General features: G+C 42.7%; 1 protein-coding gene across 1 annotated transcript in view; it reads right to left on the bottom strand.

The window, feature by feature from the left end:
* The window catches only part of pde11al (phosphodiesterase 11a, like), a 461,489-nt gene that overhangs the window by 9,049 nt on the left and 424,824 nt on the right, over window positions 1-27,616 (bottom strand). Inside the window, exons 16-19 of the mRNA XM_070879912.1 lie at window positions 26,572-26,649; window positions 15,067-15,130; window positions 13,109-13,183; window positions 8,736-8,819 (exon numbers count right to left, since the gene is read on the bottom strand). Of these exons, the coding sequence (XP_070736013.1) occupies window positions 8,736-8,819; window positions 13,109-13,183; window positions 15,067-15,130; window positions 26,572-26,649 (301 nt within the window). The remainder of the gene's footprint in view (window positions 1-8,735; window positions 8,820-13,108; window positions 13,184-15,066; window positions 15,131-26,571; window positions 26,650-27,616) is intronic.

Genomic DNA, 27,616 nt, shown 5'->3' with positions numbered 1-27,616 from the left:
AGGGTCCCAGTTTGTACATATGTTGATTTTTCGGTATGTCAGAAATTCCTGCCCCAGCTGACCACCTCGGGTTGATTCCATGATGCGGCACTCCCAGTACGGAGTAGCGCCTGAAATGCATACATTTGGGGAAATCATGGAACCAAGATACGCTACCTTTTGGGAGCACCAGATCGTGAAATGACCCCCTCCATCTTTATCCTGAACCCTTCAAATTTGAACGTGATCAGTGGTGTTTCGCAAACTTGTTGTATGGGTATAATCTTCAATTCTTTAGGGATAATTTTTCGACTGTGCTCGGGGATGGAGGGAGTCGCCTTGACTAGAAATACAGATTGGAACTAACAGCTGCTTTGCACACAATTTTTCAACCATTAGTTTAAAAGGTTGGAAAATATTGCACCGTGTGCATACACTGTTCTGATATCTGCTATTGGTTTACGACTCCCCATTGGTGACACTAAATTGAAAAAACGGCCCGTGTGTCTTAAATATTAGCAGTCATCCCTAATTCCTTACTATACTAAAGTCAACAATCATGTTACTTGTGGTCTAGCTGATTGGGTCATAAGCTAAACTTTGCAAAGCTTTTTCTCCTGGGAGAAAAGAACTTGGGGGCCTAAATTATCCTCTTCTGCGCCTCCCGTTAGCGCCTCCAGGGGGCAAAAATGGAGCACGAAACTGTTTCCACACAGGGGGGGACGCTACCGGCTCCTGCAAAATTGCACAGGAGTTAGCGGAGGCGAAAACATGGTAGTGCCGCACCCTGCTAATAGTGCTCCGGGCCGCCTCGCTTCCAGCGATGATGTCATCGCCATGCACACCGGCCACTTTGCACCCCACAGCGATCCCTTTCTGCCCCACGGCGGAAATTGCCTAACTCCACTTGAGGCCACCGTGAACACAAGTTGCGAATTGAGCCGACCTCCGCTCTCGGGGCGGGAGTTAAAGGAAAGGTGCACTGTGCCGCGCTACCATTTTTTTCTTTGGCTAACTCACTGGTCGGCCCATTGTAATCTGCTGTCGCGTGGTCTGGGTCGTCATCATGCAGCCCAGCATTCCTTTTGGCTGCCGGCTGCGGCCACGGCACCACACAGCCCTGGTGGCCCAGTGGAGGCCATCGAAGTGACTGCAGAGTTCGCAACGGCCCATCCCTTTAACAGGAGTGGCGTTGAAACGCGTCAGCGCTACACAGAGAGGCCGCATAGCGCTGCCGATCCCATCCATGTTGCACCCCGGACACCGCCCCAACTGGAAGTGGAGCACGCGACATTGCGCTCCACTTTCTGTGAGGGGCAGTAACCTGAATTTCACGGCCGGTTACCACCCTCAAATGGGATGTCACCCAATTTCGCCCCCTTTGTCTTGTAACAGAGGCTGATAATTTTAGCTGCTGAATCTGAGCCAAGACTATTTTCTTCTGCAGGACTGTCAAAACTGTCATCTACCCCTTTGTCACCTCAAAAATCAAGTTCTCACATTTTCTCCATATTAATATTTCCACATTCGCCATTCGTAATCCAGAACTTTATGGTCTGAGATGTTTCTTGTACTCAACCCCGCACACCCATTATCCCAACCTTTCTCAACTCTACTGGCTTCTTGTATCCCAGTAAGTTGACTTCGAAGACCTTTGCTTTCAAATCCCTGCAGAAATCTTCTCCAGCTTCGCTTGAACACTGTGGTTCTCCAGATTACTACTCGTCCCCAGCCCCTATACTTCTATGACCAGCTTGATTCTTCAGCCATTATGCCCACGTCCTCTTGAAGTCCTTTTCTAAACCACTTTTCCTGCTATTGGTTTCGTTGATGGTATCTTTAGTTAACTTCCTCTTCTCCTTTGTTTCCTGCTCAATACGCTCCTCTCCCACGTGTAAAGGACTCTGGAATATACTTTTACATGAGGATTGTCATATAAAAGAAAGTTGTTGCTGTCATCTCACATACAACATAAAAATCTAAAACTATTTCCATTCATAACTTTTAGAATAGAAAAACAATGTTGTAGCTATGTTCCACATATGGTTCACACTCTTCCCCCCTCTCCCCGCACCCCCCCCCCCACCACCTCCCCCTCCTCCATCCCCGAGGAGTACTTTCACCGATAAAATTAGATAAAAGTCTGCTATGCCTCAGGTGCTATGTTAATACCACCATCCCCCTCCTTAAAGGAACACCACAAATCAGATGTGCAACTGTACATGGCATGAAGAATATGATCTGAAATGTGCATGGCAAAGCACATTTTTATCATAAAATTGTAAAACAATGACAATTTTGCTGAGACACAAGATAAACAAAAGTCTGCTGATTGAGGTGGAGATGGAGAAATGGATATTAATATAGAAAAATAAATAAACTGAGGTGGAGGTGGAGAAACAGAGACAGTGAGAAATATAAATACAGAATGATAAATATACATAGATAGAGATAGAGAGGCATGTCGTAGATAGAAAAATAAATGTACAGAAGGAGAAACAGAGATAATTCAAAAATATAAAAAGATGGATAGGGATTTTAGCATTTTGTTTTTTCTCTTTCCCACTTTTACATTCATACATCAATTGTTTTATTTATGCTCCTTCATTCTCTACTGATTCCTTATGTTTCATGTTCTTCATTTTATTTCCTTGCAATTTTTGTTTATTTTTCTTTCCCTCTCTGCCCTTGCTTCATGCTCTGTCTTTCTCTTCTCTTTACCCCTCACACAGCACTCCATCCGTCACTGCAGCTGCACCAATACATACTTCATTAAACATTCATTTTCAAAATAATATCACCACCTCAAATGGCTGGAATATAAATAAACATACACATTTGCATTCCTTCTGACTGTAAATTTGGTTTTACTGAAACTATGCATATAGATTTATAGATAACCTACCTCTCAAACAAGATCATCATTATGAATCGCTGTAGACAGCCTCTCCTATATTTGAAAGAGTCTAAAGACTGGATAACGTATAAGAAGTCTCTAAATAATTAACACAATATGAGGTTCCACGTTATCTATAAAGCTACATAAATATCTTCAGCTAATCATTTTTTACACAAATACAAGGATGTGTGCTTATAGATGAATAGAGGCAGAGTCTGAGGTCATTGAATTAATTTGAGCATTCATTTTAGGCAGATTTTTTAAAAATTCTAATGGGATAAATTCAAATGCAAATCAGTTAAATGATTTTTTTTGGCTGCTCTGCTGCAACCATATATTAAAAACTGTTCACAGCTGAAGCAGAAAATCTCACTGCAATTAAAACAGTACATTTCAAATTCTCTAATTTGCTCTCTCCATAACATGCAATGCTGTTTTATTGTATCTGGTCCAGAATAGTAAGATTATATGAACACCATTCATTTCTAAAATGTCATTGGAAAAGCATGAAGAAGTGCCGTATAACCCCCACTGCTATATTGGAAAAAGCACATTCTTAGCATATCTAGATGTACGATTGAGAATTACTGAAATTGAGAAAGATGTCATTTTTTTCCTCAACTGTAGCTTCATTATACAGCTTCCTGAGTTCAGAATTTTAATCATTATCAATCATACTTATTACAGCAGAATTGTCATATCACTACTGTGCTGTACTAAAATATAAAGCACAGCATTATCCTGTGAAATTTCACTCTTTATTACATGAGATTTACAAAAAAGGAATTAATAAGTAAAACTCAGTTTGCTATTGCTTGACTCTCTGGCTGTGAATGAAGGTCTAAGTTTTATTTATGTCAATTAAAAAACACAGCGAAGCAGTGCATAGAGGTCTCATTTAGAAGCTGGTCCCTCATACGAAAGTTACTATTAGATTTCCTTTTGTTAATTGATCTTTCTTCATTTAATCCTTACTTCCACCAATTGCTGAATTTTTATATCAATTTGGATTTCTTTACTATAATATGAGGACAATAAGAAAATTAGCAGCTTTAAAAATAAATAGTAATTAAAATCACTAGTGTTGCGCTTATCTATAGAGACAAGAATGGCCCCGGTTTGAATCTGGGCCTGTGCTAAATTAGTCAATCTCAGTAAAGGACAGCAGTCAGGGCATTGCAACTGGTTAAGGAGGGGGGAAAAAAATCAACCACGGCTATTGCTATCCAGTGACTACTGCTGGAAAGTACATATCCATGGACATCAGGCTAAAGCAGGAATGAATTAAACTGTGTTCCCTCCACAGTTCAATAGTATGCTGACACTTGTGTCTTGGCTCACAAATGATAACTTGGGGCAAGCTTGCCAATGTTAGTGCCACAGAACCCTTATGCCAGCAACAGTCAGCACCTTCGAGAAACACTGAGAAAAGAGGGTAAGCTGTGATGGTGAGGGATGGAGAATTAGTAAATAAAGAATTTAATTCAGGATTTGTTTTGATTAGGGTCATTAATGAGTTTTGGTATTGCACTGATATTGTTTTGTCAGAGTCATTCAGAGTGATCTAAAGAAAATAAATAGAATTGAAAGATTACTACATGTGCACAATAGCAGTATAACAGCAAACTGCAATGGCCAATGTACAATGGGCATGTGCAGCTTCTGGATATCCTCCTACTCAGCTACATCATGGTTTTCTCGTAAAATCAATGGGGCTGATTTTCGCCTAGACAAAGTGCATTAAAGGACATCGGATGGGGACGAACACATGCCCATTCATTCAAATCACTGAAAAATTGTTTCGGCTCTGTAATGGGCATGTGATCCTTTCTATCCAATGTTTCTCTTTGCATGGCACCCAGGTGATCCAATACACCCAAGTACAAGAAAAGGAAAATCTCCTTCAATATCATTGCAATAACAATATTGTTTGCAGTCTGATCACCTCATCAAAGCCTAGTAATCAATTTCACCTGTCAAATTGCAAAGTAAGAAAGTTTTGAATGGGTACAGCGATAAAACAGTCACTGAATATTTCACAGCAATTTCTTTCAGGGGGGCAAAAGTTGATGCTATCACTTACCTATCATTCCTTTCTAGTAACCCATAGTGGATCATAATAATGGATTAATGGGCCAGTATTAGAATTATCGAGGGCAATCGTAGGAACAATTGACAGGCACCTTTGAACTGTTCATCCCCTGTGCCAACCCCGTCCTGCCCTAAGATTGCCTCCATGGGCTGTTCTTTGCTCTATTGTCTGGCTATACTGCACTTGGAGCTAGATTAGACATTTATTCAGAACAGAGCAACAGCTAGGGAGAGAGTGAGACCAAATCATTCAAGCTGGACCAAAGCTTTGCTTTTGGCGCAGGTGAGTTTATATAAATTAGCTGCTTCTAGATAATTTTGTGTTTCTGATTCAGTCTAAAACTGTAAAGGCTAGAAATTCCGTAGCGCTAACTTTTGGAAAGTACAAAAAGTAATGCCAGGCACTAATGATTCTCTCCTGCCGGGAAATTCAGCTTTAGTGCTCCAAGAGGGAAGTGGAATGCTAAATCAAGCGCTAATCACTTCTCTTAGGGCGCTAAAGTCCGAGGGCGGGGCGATAGTGGCAGAGCGCTGTGCAAGGTGGAGCACATTGGTAACGGCATGAGAGGTTGCTTCCCTCGCTTAAAGGGAAGGGTCAATAATGTTGCATAATCTAGTTGTCAGCAGTTCTGTGTTGCAAGGCGACCTGCGCAACTGTCATTACAGCCCCAAACACTCTCAGAGGGCTTGAAACATCAAAAACTTGACCAGCAATGAAACATCAAAAACTTGACCAGGCACCAAACTGGTGCAAATAACAACGGCTGATCTGCCTGAAAACCATTCCCTTTAATTAGCGCTCCCCAAGCGGCCAGCTGTTGATACAGCAGGGGGCGGGAGGCAATTTCACCTCCAGGGCAGTAACGGGGCACTGCGCACTTTATGACGTCACGATCTGCGAGGCGCTAGAAGCCCAGGCGGTAAGTGTTAGCGCTAGGGCTACACCGGCACTGAAGTTCGCGGATGCCGTTGCATTCACCGTGCCCTATCGCTAACCACTTAGCGTCCATTAGCACCCTCCAGGCGCTAACGGGAGCGCTAAGCAGCTGAATTTCTAGCCCTAAATGATTGCAGTCCCTGGACCTGTCATTCCATCCCTATCCACAAGATGGAGCAACCTGTCACAGAAACATACTTTGGCCTTCAGGAGAAAAAGAGTAAGGGCAACTATCATGGAGAGGAAAATTGATAGAATGAATCACTTTGGTATATGGGCTGATGGTGTTATTCTACACTTTGGTAAGCATGCATACAAATATAGCGAGAGTGATGGCCTTGACAGTGAGTAGGTTTAGAATCCCTTAACATGGTGTTATAACTGGCAAGACCATATCCTAGCACAGGTTGTTGTAGTGCTCATCCTACAGTGCTCAGCATTGCTACACAATTACTCCACACTAGCGTTCCCAACCCTCTCGGAATGACTGGGAATTTCCTGGAATTGGGGGTTCCTCCTCCGAGTGCTGCTTCCGGCAGCCCACGAGATTAGTAATTTAAATTTCCTGTTGCAGTACATCTGCCCTTCCACCTACCTCCATCCCATCTACCGCCCCCCATCACATCATTGGCTGCTGCTGGGGAAATGTCCAGCTCAATGAAGTCACCCACAGAGAGCTGCGACTATGTGGAGAGCAATCGGCAGGGGGTTGGACAGCTGGGAATCGGGAGGGATCGGGAATTGTGAGTGTCAACATTCAGGGAAGGGGGGTCTGACCAATTGGGTGGAGCACTGAAATGACGGGGTGGGGAAAGAGATCTGAACAGGTGGGCTAAAGTGGGTGATCTCTGAAATCAGGGGTCTCGAGAGTGAGGGGAAACAGGGGGAGACTGGGGAATGAGAGATCTGGGGGAGAGAGGGATAGTGAGGAATGGGGGTCGGGGAGAGGGACACTGCGGAATGGGGGTCAGGGAGCGAGGGAGACTGGGGAATGGGGACTTGGGGAGAGGGAGACTGGGGAATGGGGACTCGGGGCTTGGGAGACTGGGGAATGGGGGCTCGGGGAGAGGGAGAGTGGGAAATGAGGCTCGGGGCTCGGGAGACTGGGGAATGGGGGTTGGGGAGAGGGAGACTGCAGAATGGAAGGCTCGGGGAGAGGGAGACTGGGAAATGGGGGCTCGGGCAGAGGGAGCTTGGGGAATTGGGGATTAGGGGATAGGAGTTCGGGGGATTGGGGCTCAAGCGGGGAGGGATAATGGGTTGGAGGGTGTGTGAGGAACAGCATTTCCTGCAGTGTCTGAGGCGGCAGCAACTTGGTGAGTGGGAGCAGCACTGAGAGAGGAGCAGCTAGTAAAGGGCTGAGTGAAGCATGGGGACCTGACTGTGGGTAAATAGTGGGAGGTTATTTCCATCGGTGCACGAATGGGGAACTAGGGAACGGAAACCAAGAATTCTCACTGGAAGAGAGCAGGAAGGTTCTAGAACTGAGGGCTGTTGGACCATGGGATCCTTTACTGCGTGTGGCTATTGAGGTAGAAAGTAAAACTTAATTTCAAAGGGTATAGGATACATTTTTGAAAAGGAAGAATATAAAAAGTTTTGGGGGTGGGAATGGGGTTACAGAGAGCGCATCAGCACTGGAGGCTAAATGGCCTCCTCCTGTGCAGTAATTTCTATTATTCTGTGAAAACTCTTTTTATCAAATCCGAGCCCAGGAAGTGGTTTAGAAATGTAGGTGCTGAGTTGAGTTTAGGATGATGTGCCCTGTGAGAAGTGCTCCAAACACTGAGCCCGTTGCCCTTTGTGAGATCCCTTGGTTTGGTTAAGGTCGCCCAGTTTTAATGTGTGAAGTCCAAGTAAAGATCAGCTCTGACCGAGGTTCCCAGTTTAGAATTGTCACCTTCACACAGAACCAGAGTCCAAACCAGAATCCAAGGAGATACGGAGAGAGAGATCAAATCTGTTAAAAGGGTCATTGACTGGGGAGCCTAATCTCACCTTGTGCAGTGCTGAGGGATTTCTGGCTATGGTTACAGGGTGAATATCAGCGGATTATAGGATTATTACTAGTTACAGGTAGAGTATCAGGACCATTACACCTATTACTATCAATGCGTTAATATATTACTGTTGGCTGTGAGTGGAATCTGAGTGTTACCACTTGGCTATTAATTATCAGTGTAATTTCAGTGAGTTACCATTAGTTATTGGTGGAATCAAAGTTCCTCCACCTCTGGTTTTCCCTGTAAATCCCTCCACCGCCTTCGGTTTCCCTTCTTCCCCACTCTCAGTCTCCCCTCTTTGCCTGCTCACCAGTGGTCTCCTGGGTGTTAGAACTTCTCGTACAGTAGCTGCTGTCGTGAAACCATGAGCAACAGTACCACAGGGGACCCAACCTTCATAAGGCAAATGCAATAACATTTGTAGCAGTCATGTGATCAGACATCACATGATCAAGTGCCATGTGTTCAGGCATTACATAGTCAGGTATCATGTGATCAGAATCTCACGTGATCAAACCTCCAGGAATACCTCGAACCAAAGTTGGCAAGCATGCTCCACACATTACCTACAAGTACGATTACTACATCCTTCAGGCACATATTGGGAAACATTCCAATTGACCATGAAGAGTAAAGGAAAGTTTGCTTGTGTTTAATTGATCCCACTGCCTAAGTTAGTTTACACCTTCTAAATACCTTTCAAATATTTCTTTAAATGATAGATTCCACAGCTTTTCAGCTGGTTCCATATTTTAAAAATCATTTTGAGAAAACCGGATAAGAGGGAGGAAGGAAAGTACAATATAAAAGATCATAATTTGTTTACCTCAAACAATGGCTTGCATATCCCATCAATCCATTCTAGCTGAAGCCCCGGCAACTCGTCCTTCCTATTTCGGTCAAAGATAGCCTGTAGAATATTTGCAAAGATAGAATTGTGTTTCAGCACACGTCCAAGAGTGCAGTTACTGCAGGACCTGACATTCACGGATTGCTAATAGCAGTAATAACTCAGAGTTCTTCATGCATTTTTACCCACATTTTGCATGTTCACTACCAAGGTCAAAAGATTAATTCATTGCTCACTCCATGCATGTATGATTTTTGAGCATGAAGATGCATTAATTTTGTTAAAAGCAAACAAAATAATGAAAGACTCCTAATGAAGGGAAATTATAGCACAAGTCAAGTAAGGTGTTGACAACCTATAAATCATCTATCCCTAGTGTGCAATTTATAATCAAATTATGAGTGCAGTTCAGCAGGATGCATTTGCCTACACATCAATGTATTTCACTCGGTGTCAGCTGTGACATTACTGTAGGTAGACTGGTTGCTACAGACCACAATATTTAAAATTCACAGAGGTTTTTAAAAAAAAGTATCAGAAGATCAGGAAAATGACAAATCTCTAGTTTGTTTACTTTTGACTGAAGTTGAAGATTTGTTTAAAATGATACGCTTGTGAAAATCTGCAATATCAAAAAAGCAGCAAGCTTAAAAGTAGGCCCATACAAATGGCTGGAGCAATAATCTCTGTGACAGCTGTTAAAGGTCACATTAGAACTCACTTTAATTGGCCGTCTTAGTCTTGTCCCCAGTGAACACGTGGAATCTCAGCAAAAACACTGCTGAGGATTTAGCGCTAACCTGAGACCAGTTCCTCAGTCATAAATTGTAACAGCTGATCCAGAACTCAGAGTGCGTGGAATAGATGGGTTGTACTGATGTACAATGAATGGTCTTCTGAGAATGGGCTTGATATGCAACTTTATTGTGTTACATGGATAGCTCAGCATCATCACACCTGATTTAGGAGTCCTTACTGTATTATCGCAGGACAGAGAATGGACAAATGAATCCATTCTATAGCGTTTTCATCAAGGGTATAAAATACAGAGAGCTTTTTATCTGATTATATAGAAGCTACATCTTAAAATGTATGCCCAGTGACATAAGTTGCATGTCTATTCCAGTTTAAATTATGTCTCAATAAAACCACCAAAACCACATCAGTGTTTTCTCAGTAAAAGTATATATTTTAGAATGTGACTGTACATTTTTGGGTTTTTTCTACTGCATCACGTAGTTGTTTTGAAGTAAGTATGTTCAATATGTAATCTCTGATTTCTAATGAAAATATTCTCCAACACCTACAATTAGTGTTTTCCTTCCATACGCCCCTAAGCGCACAAACACACAGTATTCCTATATACTATTTGCCTTTCCTGGACATATAAACAATGGAATTTCAGATTATTGTTATCTATCAGCTTACTAAACACTAGCATTTAAAAGAAAAAAGAGTGACTATTTTCAAAGGAAAGAAAGCACTTGCACTTATATTGTACCATTCATGTCCTCAGGATGTCCCAAAGTGCTCACAATTAATAACTTACTTTTGAAGTGCAGTTACTGTTGTTATGTAGGAAAATGTGATAGCCAATTTGTGCATAGCAAGGTCCCACACAAAAGCAAATCAGATGAATAATAAATAGACTGTTTTTGGTTGAGGAATAAACATTGCCAGTACACAGGGAGAATTCCCTACCCTCCTTGGTGCAATAGGATCTTTTACGTCCATCTGAACAGACACATGGGCGTTTGGTTTAACATCTCCAACAATGTAGAACTCCTTCAGTATTGCACTGATGTGCTCAAATCCTGGAGTGCAGGTTGAAACTACAATATTCTAACCCAAAGGTGAGAGTGTTACCAACTGAGCCAAGCTGACAACTTACTAATGAGCTGTCCTTTGCTCTACTCACAAAGTCAAGATACTGGGCCAGGTTAACGTCTTCACTGCCGGACATTAAGAATCACCTGGGCTGGGATGTGCAGAGCACATAAAGGGAACTCTCAAATGTCAATGGAAGAAAAATCTATCGGGTTCTGTGTGCGACCCTCTTTGCCAGATTTTCCTCTCAGAGCTCAGGCAATGCTTAATGTCCAGATAGTAAAGGCAAGAATATATCCCATTACAAATGCTCTTTGTGTAATGATGACATCGCTACACATAGCAACAACAGAAATTCTTGCCCCCCTTCAATATGGAAAATGACATGCCCATCACTCTGTGTCACTGCATCCCAATGTGTTGCACCATTGTTCTGTGCTGTGAAGATATATTTTTGTTTTAAGAAGGAACCGGCTTCAAAGATTTACTACACATGACAGGGTGAGCAGGCTGAATTCATATACACAGTAGTCATGACACTTTTTGCTGAAATATCCCAGGTTAATAATTGCTGTCACTGATATTAATTCAGCACTGTAATAATTTCTAGCCAGGCTCCTTGCGATGTCATTGGCACTCAGCAGTTAAAACAAAAATATTTAAAAACACTACAGAAGTAGACAAAGAATAGCAAAGGAATGTCAATATTAATCCTAATTCCCTTTACCTGTTTGATTTTTAAATGAGCACTGATGGTAAAACTTCCTCTTTAAATATTTTGACACAATATTTTAGTAATCTAATATACATAGCAGAAATATGATTGACAAACGTCCTTAGTATCACACTGAGCAAGACCATATCTGATCTTGGAATGCTTTGTACCATCACCAATGGAAAGACTGTTTCTGCAAACCTTCAGCACACTGGGCATTAACACAGAACTAAGATGTCAAATAAATAATCCATTAGTGTGTCAGAGAGAGGAAAGAGTAAAATAGAAATGATTAAAAACTGAAGTAACCCGCTGGTACTGAGGTTACGACATTTCATACAGCTGGGATCGTGGCTGGTCCAAGCCCAGTTGTGCCAAACACTTGATTAATGACTAATTGGGAAAGACTTTTCTCAGCTCAATTGAGCGAACTGGAGCCATGGAATCAATCTTGGCTCTGGCTGAAGTTTACGTTGGCTTCAGGAGTCAAATAAGTGATTGTTGATTTAGTTTTAACTCAGTCCAAATCTAATCTGCATTTCACATGGGATTCAAACCACTCGGAGGGATCTCTGATGCTGCCCTCCTTCTTTATGATTGAAACAAGATAGATGAGGGGTGCTTTATGATTTCTTAGCTGTGGATTAGTGTTGAGGCACCAGGAAGATTTCTAGCTCCAACAAATACAGTAAAAAGGGCAGATTATTCATGATAAAGTACTTAATCAAATACACCATTAGATACATTGGGATTGGTTTTGCAATTTTTGGACTAAAGTTGTAGTTATTTGGCTCCAGGTATGGTACTGAGTGTTCAGTATAGGTGCCAATGAATGGGATACCAACTATCAGCAGACTAATGCAACTTTTGGAACCACGCTTTGTGCAGCTGATATAATGACGTGATACCTTCCAGCTGCATGTGATACAAGACAGGTGTCAATTTAAGACAAGAGTCTTCCAGTTGAAAAATCTAGTTCCAATCATCAAAACTTATTTGAACGTGCTTTTGTTCCCTTGTTGCACTAAGATTTTCATACCAAAAGGCAAGCTGAAGCACCTGATGGCATGCAACTTGTGTAATCTAGACACTGAGACTAAATAAACATGTCAGCCATGTCTCAGTGGTAGCACTTTCGCCTCTGAGTCAGAAGATTGTGGGTTCAAGTCCCACTCCAGATATGTGAGCACAAAAATCTAGGCTGACATTCCAGTGCAGTACTGAGGGAGTGCTGTTTCTTGTTTTTGGCCCATCAACTTTCTTGTGGGACCTTACTGTACGCAAGCTGGCTACTGCATTTCTTACATTATATCAGTGAGTACACTTCAAAAAGTACTTCATAAGCTGTAAAGCACTTTGGGGTGTCCTGAAATGTAAGTCTTTCCTTATTATTTAATATCAAGTCAATGCAACATTGGATAGTTCTGAATTGGTTTCAGTCCAAATTAGTTTAATCAGTGAACTCAAAACCATTCCACATCTGTTAGAAAATGTGTTCCCTTTTCTAAACTAATACCGTTATTTAACTAGTTAAAACCAGTATGCCTTTGAATTTTAGGTAGGAATTGTGACCCTTGTGCAGAATATTTGAAACCAGCATCTAAAAGCTGAATGAAGATCATGCATGAGGTAATTATTACAGAATCTACTTCTTAATTAATTTGAATAGCATAAATCACTGTTGCAAGTCTGCAGATATACCAGACAAAACATTAACAAGTGACAATGATAGAGAAAGTGAATAGAGAGAATAGAATACCAAGGACAAAGTTTTTTTTTTAATCTACATTTTAAAATTAATACTTACAGCTGGTGTCAGCTTCAGCTCAGCCCTCTCCCTGTCCCCTTGTTCAAAGAACTCACTGGTTACCAATTCAGCTACCTATAATACATAAATTCAAGTGCTCTACATACTTATTTAATGCAATTTCAAACTGTCAAAACACACATAATTGTAGCAGCTCATTAATGCCAAGCCAGATTCATACATAGTATCACAGCTCCATGTAATGGTACCTCCATTTTCCTGATGAGGAAAGTACTGTTGGTAGTAACCTATGTCTTGTCTACTTAGTCATTTGTGAATTCTGCGACTAACTATAATTGGTCTAGATCTGGGACAGGTGCTGAACTGTTTCTGAACTTCAATTGTTTTCTGAGCTATTCTTTTCCCTGATCAGCTACAAGTTTCTCCATCTTCATGTTGGGCAGTTGCCAAGTGTCTCGAGCTTCAGTGATGAAGTAAGACTAATTAAGAAAAGAGTGCAAAAAAGAGGACATGTTCCTGATGGTCATCTTCGAAGAGACCAGGAGGTATGTCGAATCCTTGGAATCTGAGAAGGGGGACATGCTTCATCATGGTTATGCATGTAAATCATAAATTGTTTGTCTAACACATGATGTTGTGATCTTTACTCTGTTAAAAAATGTCATCATGCTACTTGTATGTGACATCCTCAAGATGAAATTGAGGCATGGCTCCTCATTCTTTTTTTTAGCAACAATGATAATTTACCTTTTAATAAAGAAAAACATTAGAAAATCCACACATTTTATGGCACAGAAATCACTCGTAATGTAAATAGGACCAGGCAATGTTGCATATGTAAATAGGTTCGAATATAGTTAGACAGATTGCTTCATAATTCACAAAAAGAATAAATCATTTTTTCTGCCATTCTGATTGAGATTAGGTGCAATAACTCAAAGAGCAATTACTTTTCTTTCTTTAATTTACAGGGTGCCGTAATTAACTTAGGACATTTTCTGTACTTGATGTCCACATCATGATATTGAATGGGTACTTATTGCTCATGCCAAAGGCACAGTGTAAATCTTGAAATATCACAAGACGTAATAGGGATGATTCTGGGAAGAGAACTGGACGCATGTCCAATCTTTGGCAGTTTGGAGAAGAGAAAATGCTTCATCGTGGTTAGTGCGGATACTAGTGTGGCAGTAATAGTAACATTTTTATGGTTGAGTGAAAATCTCTCACTTTCATCACATTGCGCTACACTGCCCAATTTAATATTTCAATAGTCATTTACATATATTGCTTTTATGCTTAGTTAGAAAGTAATAGTTAAAGCTTTATGATTCAGGTATGTCTTGGTGATTCATCTTGCTCCTTGGATACTTTATATGATAATATGATGAATGAACAAATTCCCAAAACAAATAGCCTTTGTGTACTCCTGAAGATCTGCTATATTGAGGACAAGAGCCTCTTTCTGGAAAAAAATTTCCTGGATTTTGGGAACATCAGGCAGTGAGTGTATGATCAAAATGAAGGAAATAACATTTAACGACACAAACAAAAATATAGATTTGTATTGTAACAGATGGAGTAGCGTCCACACCGCATTTAAAGAGAGACATTTTTTAAGAGAACATTTGTACCTGTGGCAGTAGAAAAAAATTATCTGTAGAATATTTGCTTTTCCAACAGGAACAAAATGTACTCGTAACACAATAGTTGATGCTAAGTTAGTTGCAAAAAGGATAATATCGGGTCCACACTAAACATGTATTGAACTCCTACTCAAATGCAACATTTTTCCTCCAGAATTTGGGCCTTAGTATCCAAATCTAATGACAATAAATGTTATTAATGACAAAACATAATTATATTCTGTATCTACTTTTAAGCAATAGGAGAACTGCAGAATATAAAATGAAAGCTGGAAATAAATGTATGGCTTTAAATATAATAATGTGCATTTCTTAAACCACGTCATGATGGAATATGCTTCCTGTACTCACCTGCTTAGAGATCTCCCAAGGCTTTGTAACTGCTCCTAAATCACAGGCTGTCATCAGCATAGATCTAGTGTTGTCAAAATAAAATGCAGTAGTCACCTCATGACAAATGAAAGTGAACGCGTCTGTAAGAAAGGCTGAGACAATTTGAGCTTGATCATCACAACAGCACTTTAAATGCTTTATTATAATCTATTTGCTCCTTTCTTCTGGACAATTAATTTTTGCCTCTCCTGTTGCTTTTTTAATTATATTTTCTGTTAAATAAAACTACTGTTATTGGCTCCTAATTATAGGGCTAGGTGCCCATTGGATCCACTAGCGGTTTGGCTGGTGGTGAATCTGAGGAGCAGGGCAAAAGAAAAGGCTTTGTAACTGGTTGCACAAGTCATTTCCACAAAGCATGTGACATCAGTTACCAAGACATTTATTGCATGCAAATAATGGGTGACATAATTTCACTGGCAATGTTAGCTAAGATACCAACCAGAATCTCATTTTTAAAGTAAGCTGCAGAGCCCCATAGAGGACAGATATCGGATAATAGGTGGGAACCAGTCAGTAATAAGGCAACTGAGTGATCCCAATGATATCAACCACCCTCAAAATGAAGCTTAAATAGTTTATTAATGTCATAAATTATTATTTGAAAACTATTGATGGATGCTTGTTATTTTTTTCTTACTTGAAAGCAGTGAGCTCACTACAGCAAAGAAAACGCCTGGAACTGATGCAGCATCAACAAAGTTGGTAGCAAGTGCAGATAACAGTATTCCCTGCAGCTCACCAGTTAACTATGCAGCAACCACCAACGTTACTTGTTCAACTAGGTGAGCACTTAATAAGTTGAGCATATGAGTCACCAATATGGAGAAGTTCATGACGCACAAAGAGCAAATTGAAAATGGTCATAGAACTTCCTGAGAAACATGATTTGATTGAGCATGTGTACTGCAATTTGATTTGAAAAAGGGGCATGTCGCTTAAAATTGTAAGTACCCAAAACTGCGTCAAATTTAGGTATTTGTAAATCAACATGAAACTGCAAGTTTTCAAACTGCGTCTGAAATTCATCCTACTTACAAGTTACAATTTAAATAAAAGAAAACAAACATACTGAAACAGGAGTATAGGATCCCCTCTCCCCACCGAGGCCCTTGTCGGCAAATGTACCATTTGATGTTGCACAGATTAAGAAGATCCAGTTTTGATCCCCGGTCTGCTCAGTCAAAATATCTCTGTGTCCCACAGTGCAACACACATGCAACACAAAATCATGGTTCGCGTGCAGTTTAATATTGGAGTTGCATCTTTGGCTACTTGTCAGGTGAGGTCAGAAGTGGACTCTGCTGTGATCCTTCCTCTATCTCGACGGCATCCCCCTAGTCAAATAGCCAACCAACATTTATTATCCAGAATCACACATGGGCCGGAATTTTTACCTTTGAGACGGGAGTGTGGGTGTGGGCTGCATAGCAGATCAAGAGCACAAAGATGTGAACAGCACGTTCTCCACTGAAATTTTCAGTTAATGGCCCCATTAAACTAGTTATGCACGTTTGCCGGCCCTATTAAATGGTGTGGGTCTCATCATAGGCAGTCCCTCGGAATCGAGGAGGATTGTTTCCACTCCCTAAGTGAGTTCTTTGATGGCTGAACAGTCTGATACGGGAACCACAGATTCTGTTACAGGTGGGACAGACATTCGTCGAGGGAAGTGATCGGTCGGGCTAGTTTTCCACGCGCTCCTACCGCTGCCTGCGCTTGGCCTCTTCACGCTCTTTGCGTTGAGACTCGAAGAACTCAACACCCTCCCGGATGCACTTTCTCCACTTCGGGCGATCTTCAGCCAGGGTCTCCCAGGCGTCAGTGGTGATGTCGCACTTTACCAGGGAGGTTTTGAGGGTGTCTTTATAATGTTTCCGCTGTCCTCCTTTGGCCCGTTTACCATGAAGGAGCTCCGCATAAAGTATTTGCTTCGGGAGTCTCATATCTGACATGCGTACTATGTGGCCAGCCCAGCGAAGCTGATCGAGTGTGCTCAGTGCTTCAATACTGGGGATGTTAGCCTGGTCGAGGACACTGATGTTGGTGCGCCTGTCCTCCCAGAAGATTTGCAGGATCTTGCGGAGACATCGTTGATGATGTATCTCCAGCAACTTGAGGTGCCTTCTGTACATCGTCCATGCCTCAGACCCATACAGGAGGGTGGGTGTTATGACAGCCTGTAGACCATGAGTTTGGTGGTAGATTTGAGGGCCTGGTCTTCAAACACTCTTTTCCGCAGGTGGCCGAAGGCTGCACTGACACACTGGAGGCGATGTTAAATCTCCGCATCAATGTTTGCCTTTGTTGATAAGAGGCTGCCGAGATATGGGAAATGGTCCACGTTGTCGAGGGCCGCACCGTGGATCTTGATGATTGGAGGGCAGTGCTGTGCATCGATGACAGGCAGGTGAAGGACCTTTGTCTTACGGATGTTAAGCGCAAGGCCCATGCTTTCATATGCCTCAGTGACTATATCCTGGAGTTCAGCCTCTGAATATGCACAGACGCAGGCATCGTCCGCATACTGCAGCTCAATGACAGAGGTTGGGGTGATCTTGGACCTGGCCTCGAGGCAGCGTAGGTTAAACAGTTTCCCACTGGTTCTGTAGTTTAATTCCGCTCCAGCAGGGAGCTTGTTGATTGTGAGGTGGAGCATAGCGGGGAGGAAGATTGAGAAAAGGGCTGGGGCGATGACGCAGCCCTGTTTGACCCCAGTCCGGACATGGATTGGGTCTGTAATGGATCCGTTGGTAAGGATCACGGCCTGCAGGCAAGGGATGTTGACAAACTTTTGGGGGCACCCGAAATGGAGAAGGACGCTCCATAGACCCTCACGGTTGACAGTGTCAAAGGCCTTTGTAAGATCGAAAAAGGCCATGTATAAGGGCTGGCGCTGCTCCCTTCATTTTTCCTGCAACTGGCGCACTGCAAAGATCATGTCTGTTGTGCCCCGTAGGAGATGAAATCCGCACTGTGATTCCGGGAGGAGCTCCTCGGCCATAGGGAGAAGACGATTGAGGAGAACTCAAGCGACAACTTTCCCAGTGGTTGAAAACAGGACGATTCCCCTGTAGTTGCCGTAATTGGACTTGTCCCCCTTTTTAAAAATGGTCACAATCACTGCATCTCTGAGATCTCCCGGCATGCTCTCCTTCCTCCAAATGAGCGAGATGAGGTCATGTATCCGCGCCAACAGCGCCTCTCTGCCATATTTTAGCGCCTCAGCAGGGATTCCATCCGCACCCGTAGCCTTGTTATTCTTAAACTGTTTTATGGCTTTGCCAACCTCGTGCAATGTTGGAGTTTCACTGAGGTGGTGGCGTGTGGCATGGTGGGATGGAATTGGGAACACTTGAGTCAAAGGCAGAGTCCTGATTGAGGAGATCTTCAAAGTGCTCCTTCTAGCGGGCCCTGACAGCCTCGGTGTCCTTGATGAGTGTTTCCCCGTTCTTGGCCAGGAGTGGGGTGGGGCCTTGGGAGTTTGGACCGTAGGTGGCCTTGACTGCAGCGAGGAATCCTCGCATATCGTGGCTGTCGGCCAGTTGTTGTATCTCCTGTGCTTTCTCCATCCACCACCAGTTCTTTAGGTCCCGAGTTTTTTGTTGGACCGGAGCCTTGAGCCGTCTGTAATGTTGCTTTGCAGCTCCCGAGTTGGGCTGTTGCTTGAGGCTCAGAAATGCTTTGCGCTTGTGATCTATTAGATCTTCGATCTCCTGATCATTTTCATCAAACCAGTCCTGATGTTTTCTTGTTGAGTGACCAAGTGTCTCTTCACAGGCACTGGTTATAGAGGCCTGGAGGACAGACCAAGTGCTATGGGGATTCAGCATCTTAATGTCATCAAGGCACGCCGGATTGGCTGTGAGGCGCTGGCTGTATAGGGCTCTCTGAGCTGGGTCTCTAAGTGCCCTGGCATTAACTTTTTTGCGGTACTGCTTCTGCTGTCCCCTCTGCTTTGGGGCAATGTTAATGTTGATGATGGATTGGATTAGGCGGTGATCCATCCAGCAGTCGTCAGCTCCTGTCATGGCGCGGGTGATGCGCACATCCTTGCAATCCCTGGCTCAGACGATGACAGAGTCAAGCAGGTGCCAGTGTTTGGATCGAGAGTGTTGCCACAATGCCTTGTATTTGTCCCTCTGGCGGAACAGCATGTTGGTAATGAGGAGTTCATGTTCTAAGCATTTTGTCAGGAGTAGGGAAGCGCTGGAATTGGCTTTCCCTACCCACTCTCTGTCAATCACGCCTCCCCAGAGGGCTGTGTCTTTGCCAACCTGGCATTAAAATCACCCAGGAGGATCAATTTGTCGCCCGTGGGGTCACGGGACAAGGATGTCTCGAGGTTAGAATAAAAACCCTCTTTAGCCTCATCCATTGCATCGAGTGTGGAGGCGTACGCACTGATGACTGTGGCGCATTGGTTCTGGGATAGGGTAATACGAAGAGTCATGAGGCGTTCGTTGACCCCACAGGGAGTCTTTGAGGCGGTCGACCAGCTCATTCTTGACGGCAAAGCCAACTCCATGAAGGCGGCGTTCTGCCTCTGGTTTCCCTTTCCCGAAGAAAGTGTAACCTCCACCATATTCCTTCGACTGGCTTCCCCTGTCCACCGGGTCTCGCTTAGGGCGGCGATGTCAATGTCAAAACATCTGAGTTCCCGGGCAACTATGGCAGTGCGGCATTCTGGCCTGTTGCTGTTGGGATTGTCCATGAGGGTCCTGATGTTCCAGGTCCTGAACTTCATACTGACGGAGTGGAAGATGCCTGTGCGTGAGTTCTTTTAACGTGGGGTGGCCGCTGCACACCGGCAACCACACGGGCTTAGCTGAGCAAGGTCTTGGTCCAGTGGCAAGGGGGTCCAAGACAACTGGAGACCAGGCACAGCTCTATAAGCCTAATTGCCTACGGCAAAGTGTTGGCCACAAGCTCGGCACCAGGTTGTGCCATTGATGGTAGATGGGGGTGTGGGTCTGATGACGTTGCCGATGACTCAGTTCCAGCGGGAATAATTAAAGCAGCCTTGGCCACATCACATTTGAAGGTTCATGTAGGAGTTTGGAGGGAGAATAGTGCAATGTCTGTAGCTCCACACTGTGGACGCCTGTGTTATTGCAGCTAGTGCGGTTTAACAAAGAGCAGGTCACCTGACCAGGTCAGAAGATTCGGATCGGCAGCCATCTTACAGGTTGTGTGTTGTGTGCTCTCCGAAGATATGACATTGGGCGATGAGAATCGGATAATACAAAGCTAAAATTTATGTTGCCGACAGGGAGACTTTGAGAGCTTCGCTGTTTTTGGAAACAGCTACAAATCCGAGGTAAATTACGAGCACACTTGGTTAAACTGCCAGAGTCAAAATGGCTGCCCCTATTGGAGTTAGAGGACATTTGGGGGCATTTCAACGTGACCATGAAAGTTTCAGGGCATATGTGGATCGGATCAAAATGTTTTTCACTGCAAATAATATCACTGAAATTCCCAGTAATAAAGACAATAACCGGGCAGTGTTGGAACGAAAAAGAGCCATATTCTTGACTGAGGCCGGGCCCGAGTTGTATGAAACGCTGATAAATTTGCTTGTGCCTGACAAGCTAAAGGATACAATGCTGAAACAGATTCTAACTAAGTCGGAACAACATTACAGCCCCGTTCCATTAGAAATTGCTGAAAGTTATCGTTTTAGAATACGAAATCAGAAGGCCGAAGAAAATATCAGTGATTAGAATGTAGCATTAAAAAAGCTATCTATTCACTGTAATTTCGGAGACTTTCAGAACCGTACATTGCGAGATTGCTTTGTTTGTGGGATGAAAAATGATGCGATCAGAAGAAAGTTATTGATGATGCCTAACTTAACTTTTGATTTAGCTTGTCAGACAGCTAGGTCGATGAGCATGGCCGACCAATATTCCCAAGAATTTCATACTAATTTCAGTCATCAGACAACCGAGGTGAATTACCTGCAGGTTCAAAGTAAAAGGCGGTGCGGCCCCAAAGTCTCAGAAACTGGAAATGGGAACAGAGCATTGACATCCTGCTATCAGTGCCTGGGACAACACATTGCTCAAAGTTGTCCATATGTGAAGGCAGAGTGTTTCGTCTTCAGGATAACTGGGCATCTTGCGAAGGCATGCCGACTGAAGGGTAAACCAGCTTTCAAAGCTATGAGTAGAAATCCTCAGAGACTACATAGCATGGAAGAACAACAACAGGACGAGGAGATGTTAGAGTTAAACATCATCAGGAGCACAAGGTTAACGGACGGCGATTCGAAAAGTATCATAATCCACAAAGATGTTGCAGGATTCAAGATACCCATGGAAATCGACACTGGTGCATCCGTGAGTGTAGTACGGGAGTTGCTATACCTCAACAAATTGCGGGATTTCCCACTGGAGAAAGCCAAGATAGAGCTGCGAGGATACTCGAGCAAGAACAATCCGGTGGTAGGTCGTATCACCGTACCGGTGAAATACAAGGATCAAGTTCAGAGCTTGCCTCTAATAGTAGTGGCAGGAGACAAGTTTGCCTTACTAGGAAGAAATTGGTTGGGATCATTGAAGCTGGATTGGAGTGAGATTTTTCGTGTTGAAACGAGATTGGCGTCAAAGGATGATGTCATCAAGAATTATCCGAAAGTGTTCTGCGAAATGGGCAGTCTGATCCAAGGCTTCAAGGCGAGTGTCAGGGTACAGAAGGACGCTAGATCGGTTTACTGCAAGCCACGTTCCGTACCATATGCACTCGAGAAAGTTGAGCAAGAACTCAAAAGACTAGAGACTGAGAACATCATTTCTAAGATAGATCGATGTAATTGGGCTACACCCATGGTTGTTGCACCTAAGTCCGATGGTAAGGTAAGATTATGTGGTGATTATAAAGTAACCAGGTTCTAGAGGGTAATGTCCCGAATACATTGCCAAATATAGAAGATTTGTTCACAACACTGACAGGGGGTCAGATTTTCTCAAGGTTGGGACTTACGAATGTCTACTTATAGCTTGAACTAGATGAGGAGTCCAAGTCATGTTTGATATAAATACCCATCTAGGTCTATATCAATTTAATAGGCTACCGTTTGGAGTGTCTTCTGCCCCTGCCATATTCCAAGGCGTAACGAACCAGATTCTCGTTGTTAAAACTAAACTTGGCACAGTCCGTAGAAGAGACATAATTAAGACAGAAAGAGAATCATGATAGAGGTAGAGTAAAAGAGAGAAGTGTGAAATTAAATCAGAAGGTGAGAGTGAAAAACCATCAACATAAATGGGTAAAGTGGTTACCAGGAAGAGTGGTGAAACATAGAAACATAGAAACATAGAAAATAGGTGCAGGAGCAGGCCATTCAGCCCTTCTAGCCTGCACCGCCATTCAACGAGTTCATGGCTGAACATGAAACTTCAGTACCCACTTCCTGCTTTCACGCCATACCCCTTGATCCCCGAGTACTAAGGACTTCATCTAACTCCCTTTTGAATATATTTAGTGAATTGGCCTCAACTACTTCCTGTGGTAGAGAATTCCACAGGTTCACCACTCTCTGGGTGAAGAAGTTTCTCCTTATCTCGGACCTAAATGGCTTACCCCTTATCCTTAGACTGTGACCCCTGGTTCTGGAATTCCCCAACACACTGCCACCCAACTTAGTGTCATCCGCAAATTTGGAGATACTACATTTAATCCCTTCGTCTAAATCATTAATGTATAATGTAAACAGCTGGGGCCCCAGCACAGAACCCTGCGGTACCCCACTAGTCACTGCCTGCCATTCCGAAAAGTACCCATTTACTCCTACTCTTTGCTTCCTGTCTGACAACCAGTTCTCAATCCACGTCAGCACACTACCCCCAATCCCATGTGCTTTAACTTTGCACATTAATCTCCTGTGTGGGACCTTGTCGAAAGCCTTCTGAAAGTCCAAATATACCACATCAACTGGTACTCCTTTGTCCACTTTATTGGAAACATCCTCAAAAAATTCCAGAAGATTTGTCAAGCATGATCTCCCTTTTACAAATCCATGCTGACTTGGACCTATCATGTCACCATTTTCCAAATGCGCTGCTATGACATCCTTAATAATTGATTCCATCATTTTACCCACTACTGAGGTCAGGCTGACCGGTCTATAATTCCCTGCTTTCTCTCTCCCTCCTTTTTTAAAAAGTGGGGTTACATTGGCTACCCTCCACTCGATAGGAACTGATCCAGAGTCAATGGAATGTTGGAAAATGACTGTCAATGCATCCGCTATTTCCAAGGCCACCTCCTTAAGTACTCTGGGATGCAGTCCATCAGGCCCTGGGGATTTATCGGCCTTCAATCCCATCAATTTCCCCAACACAATTTCCCGACTAATAAAGATTTCCCTCAGTTCCTCCTCTTTAATAGACCCTCTGACCACTTTTATATCCGGAAGGTTGTTTGTGTCCTCCTTAGTGAATACTGAACCAAAGTACTTGTTCAATTGGTCTGCCATTTCTTTGTTCCCCGTTATGACTTCCCCTGATTCTGACTGCAGGGGACCTACGTTTGTTTTTACTAACCTCTTTCTCTTTACATACCTATAGAAACTTTTGCAATCCGCCTTAATGTTCCCTGCAAGCTTCTTCTTGTACTCCATTTTCCCTGCCCTAATCAAACCCTTTGTCCTCCTCTGCTGAGTTCTAAATTTCTCCCAGTCCTCAGGTTCGCTGCTATTTCTGGCCAATTTGTATGCCACTTCCTTGGCTTTAATACTATCCCTGATTTCCCTAGATAGCCACGGTTGAGCCACCTTCCCTTTTTTATTTTTACGCCAGACAGGAATGTACAATTGTTGTAATTCATCCATGCGTTCTCTAAATGTCTGCAATTGCCCATCCACAGTCAACCCCTTAAGTATCATTAGCCAATCTATCTTAGCCAATTCATGCCTCATACCTTCAAAGTTACCCTTCTTTAAGTTCTGGACCATGGTCTCTGAATTAACTGTTTCATTCTCCATCCTAATGCAGAATTCCACCATATTATGGTCACTCTTCCCCAAGGGGCCTCGCACAATGAGATTGCTAATTAATGTTCTCTCTCATTACACAACACCCAGTCTAAGATATGTGGTCAAGATGTGGTCATATTTGGTCAAGATGTTTGATAAATGGACAGGTTAGGTTTGTTCACATTGATCATATTTTACCCACAGACATGGAAGTTGAAGGTGGGAGTGATTTATTTCTGACTCATCAGATAGTTTTGATACACCAGTAGCATATCCTACATCCAATGTACTGGAAACAAATCCAAGAGAAAGTCAGAATTTAAGTCTGAGTGCGTGTCAGGAAAACAAACAGTCTGAAGTTAGAGAGAGTTCAAATGGAAATCAAGGGCATCCCTTGGAGGAAAACTTCCCTCAGGATCAGCCTCGAATGAGTTTAAATTCATCACCATGTTTGGAAGGTTCTGTTCGAGAGCGAAGGTATATTCTTCGAAACAGAAAACAAGTGGTTAAGCTTGATTTGTAAATATGGCAAAATAAGTCCATATCTTTTGTCATGTATAACCATGCAAGTTATGTATGATGATTGTTTGTTATAATAACTCTTCATTAAGGAGGGAGAAGTGTAATAGAAACATAGAAACATAGAAAATAGGTGCAGGAGTAGGCCAATCGGCCCTTCGAGCCTGCACCACCATTCAATATGATCATGGCTGATCATGCAACTTTAGTACTCCATTCCTGTTTTCTCTCCATACCCCTTGATCATTTAGCCGTAAGGGCCGCATCTAACTCCCTTTTGAATATATCTAACGAACTAGCCTCAACAACTTTCTGTGGTAGAGAATTTCATAGGTTCACAATTCTCTGAGTGAAGAAGTTTCTCCTCATCTCAGTCCTAAATGGCTTACTCCTTACCCTTAGACTGTGACCCCTGGTTCTAGACTTCCCCAACATCGGAAACATTCTTCCTGCATCAAACCTGTCTAATCCCGTCAGAATTTTATATGTTTCTGTGAGATACCCTCTCATTCTTCTAAATTCCAGTGAATATAAGCCTAGTCGATCCAGTCTTTCTTCATATGTCAGTCCTGCCATCCCAGGAATCAGTCTGCTGAACCTTCGCTGCACTCCCTCAATAGCAAGAATGTTCTTCCTCAGATTAGGAGACCAAAACTTACACAATATTCAAGGTGTGGCCTCATCAAGGCCCTGTACAACTGTAGTAAGATCTCCCTGCTCCTATACTCAATTACTCTCGCTATAAAGGCCAACATGCCATTTGCCTTCTTCACCACCTACTGTACCTGCATGCCAACTTTCAATGACTGATGTACCATGACACCCAGGTCTCGTTGCACCTCCCCTTTTCCTAATCTGTCACCATTCAGATAATATTCTGCCTTCCTGTTTTTGCCACCAAAGTGGATAACCTCACATTTATCCACATTATACTGCATCTGCCATGCATTTGCCCACTCATCTAACCTGTCCAAGTCACCCTGCAGCCTCTTAGCATCCTCCTCACAGCTCACACCGCCATCCAACTTAGTGTCATCTGCAAACTTGGATATATTACATTCAATTCCTTAATCTAAATCATTAATGTATATTGTAAATAGCTGGGGTCCCAGCACTGAACCTTGCGGTACCCCACTAGTCACTGCCTGCCATTCTGAAAAGGACCCGTTTATTCCTACTCTTTGCTTCCTCTCTGCCAACCAGTTCTCTAGACACCTAAATCTGTGCTCAAATGGAGTTAACAAGAGCCTTTCCCTTAGAAAGTAATGAGGTGTAATATGGGAGTATTTATGTAGACTTCCATTATCTCCATTAATGACCCCGCTCAATGTCCGCTGAGCCTCCGCCTCAGGTTGATCGACAAGGTTCCTGAGCTGCGTGAAACTCATGGTAATCCAGTAAAAATCAAAAGCTCTGGTTAAAAACCCTGCTAAGTGTCTCACAACAAGCAATGAATTACTTCAATTAGGTCGCCCACCTCTGCCGTTCGAGTCCGTAGCATGCTAGGCAAGGCGCACTAGTTAAATGCGCAAGATGGCGGGTTCCCAACCCGCTCGTAATTTCGGCAATTTTTACTGCTGACCGGCCCCCAAACCCGCACGCCCGGCAGTGGGAAAATTACGTCCATTGTCTTTAGCTACTGGAATAGGTACTGGAGAACCTGCATTGTTCTTGGAACTGTACCCCATCATCAGTCTGTGTTTTCATGAAGTATGGGGCGAGTTAGAGAATTAGAGGGAAAATGAAAAGCCTAAGGAAACCAGTAAAAGTCAAAATTAAACAACTTGCATTTATATTGTCCCTTTAATGTAGCAAAGCAAACAAGAAGCTGTTGTTCATCTTTGACATGTTGCTTATTTCACTGGAAGTTAGTTTCAATAAAAGCATAATTATCTAGCCATGTTATTATCGCAATCACATACTGTTATGAGTAAAAATGAAACAGTTTCAGAATCCTGGGTTACCTCAACATTTCCCTGCCCTTCTCAAGATGCCAGTTAAGTTCCCCAGACATTACATACTCAAAGAACTTTGTGCGCTGCCTGCATTTAAATGAGAAAGAGGAAATATTTTATTGTATCTGTTATGAGTAGCAATGTAGCATTACAATTCTGCACACGGTTAATATACTACACTTAGGGAAATTAGCACATTCCAACAAACCAACAACTGAGTATGCCATATAACTGCTTGCATCCAATTAGCTTCAGTCAGCAATAAATGTTGATATATGAGCAATCTGCTAATTATTTGATTAAATGAAACAGGTTTTAAAATGCTTACATTAACATACTAAAAATACAAATTGCCAGTAATACAGACCAAATTGAACCAGCCCATTACAATTAGTACATCTGATAAAGTTCACGCGTAGTGCAGCAATAAACATGGTCAAATAACTTGTTAATCTCCTCAATACCTTTAATTCAATGGATGCTTAGTTTTCAAATAACTGTTAAGTGTAGCCTGGGGAGGAAAATTTGGAAGGCAAATCATCTTGGCACACTTAAATTCCTCCTGGGGGTTTGCGTATGGATACAGGTACTTGTACAGCTATGAGTGATGTCAGCAGTTGTCACTACTTTTGTACATGTGCAAGTTTACACTTCACAAAACATATACAAAGAAGGAAGAAAGAACTTGCACTGATACAGTGCCTTTTCACATCCTAAACTGCTTTACAAACAATGAACTATTTTTGAAGATCAATCATTGTTGTGCTTTTGGGAAACATGGTAGCCAATTTAAATATTAACACAAAAATGAATGACCAGATAATTTGTTTTTGGTGCTGAGGATTTTGGTGCGCATGGCTTGACCATTCCACGAGTGACACCAGGAGAATTCCCAGCTCTTCTTCGAATAGTGCCGTGGGATCTTTTACATCTACCTGCGCAGGGCCTCAGTTTAAAATCTCATCCAAAGGTTTGCACTTCCAATAATGTAGTATGTACTGTTTACCTGCGAGAGACCATCAGCGGCAGGTCGGGGCCTTTAAAGGAGGAGCAG

Source organism: Pristiophorus japonicus, chromosome 5 (genome assembly GCF_044704955.1).
Source record: "Pristiophorus japonicus isolate sPriJap1 chromosome 5, sPriJap1.hap1, whole genome shotgun sequence".
In the NCBI taxonomy this organism is placed as follows: domain Eukaryota; kingdom Metazoa; phylum Chordata; class Chondrichthyes; family Pristiophoridae; genus Pristiophorus; species Pristiophorus japonicus.
This window is presented reverse-complemented; position numbering and strand designations above follow the sequence as displayed.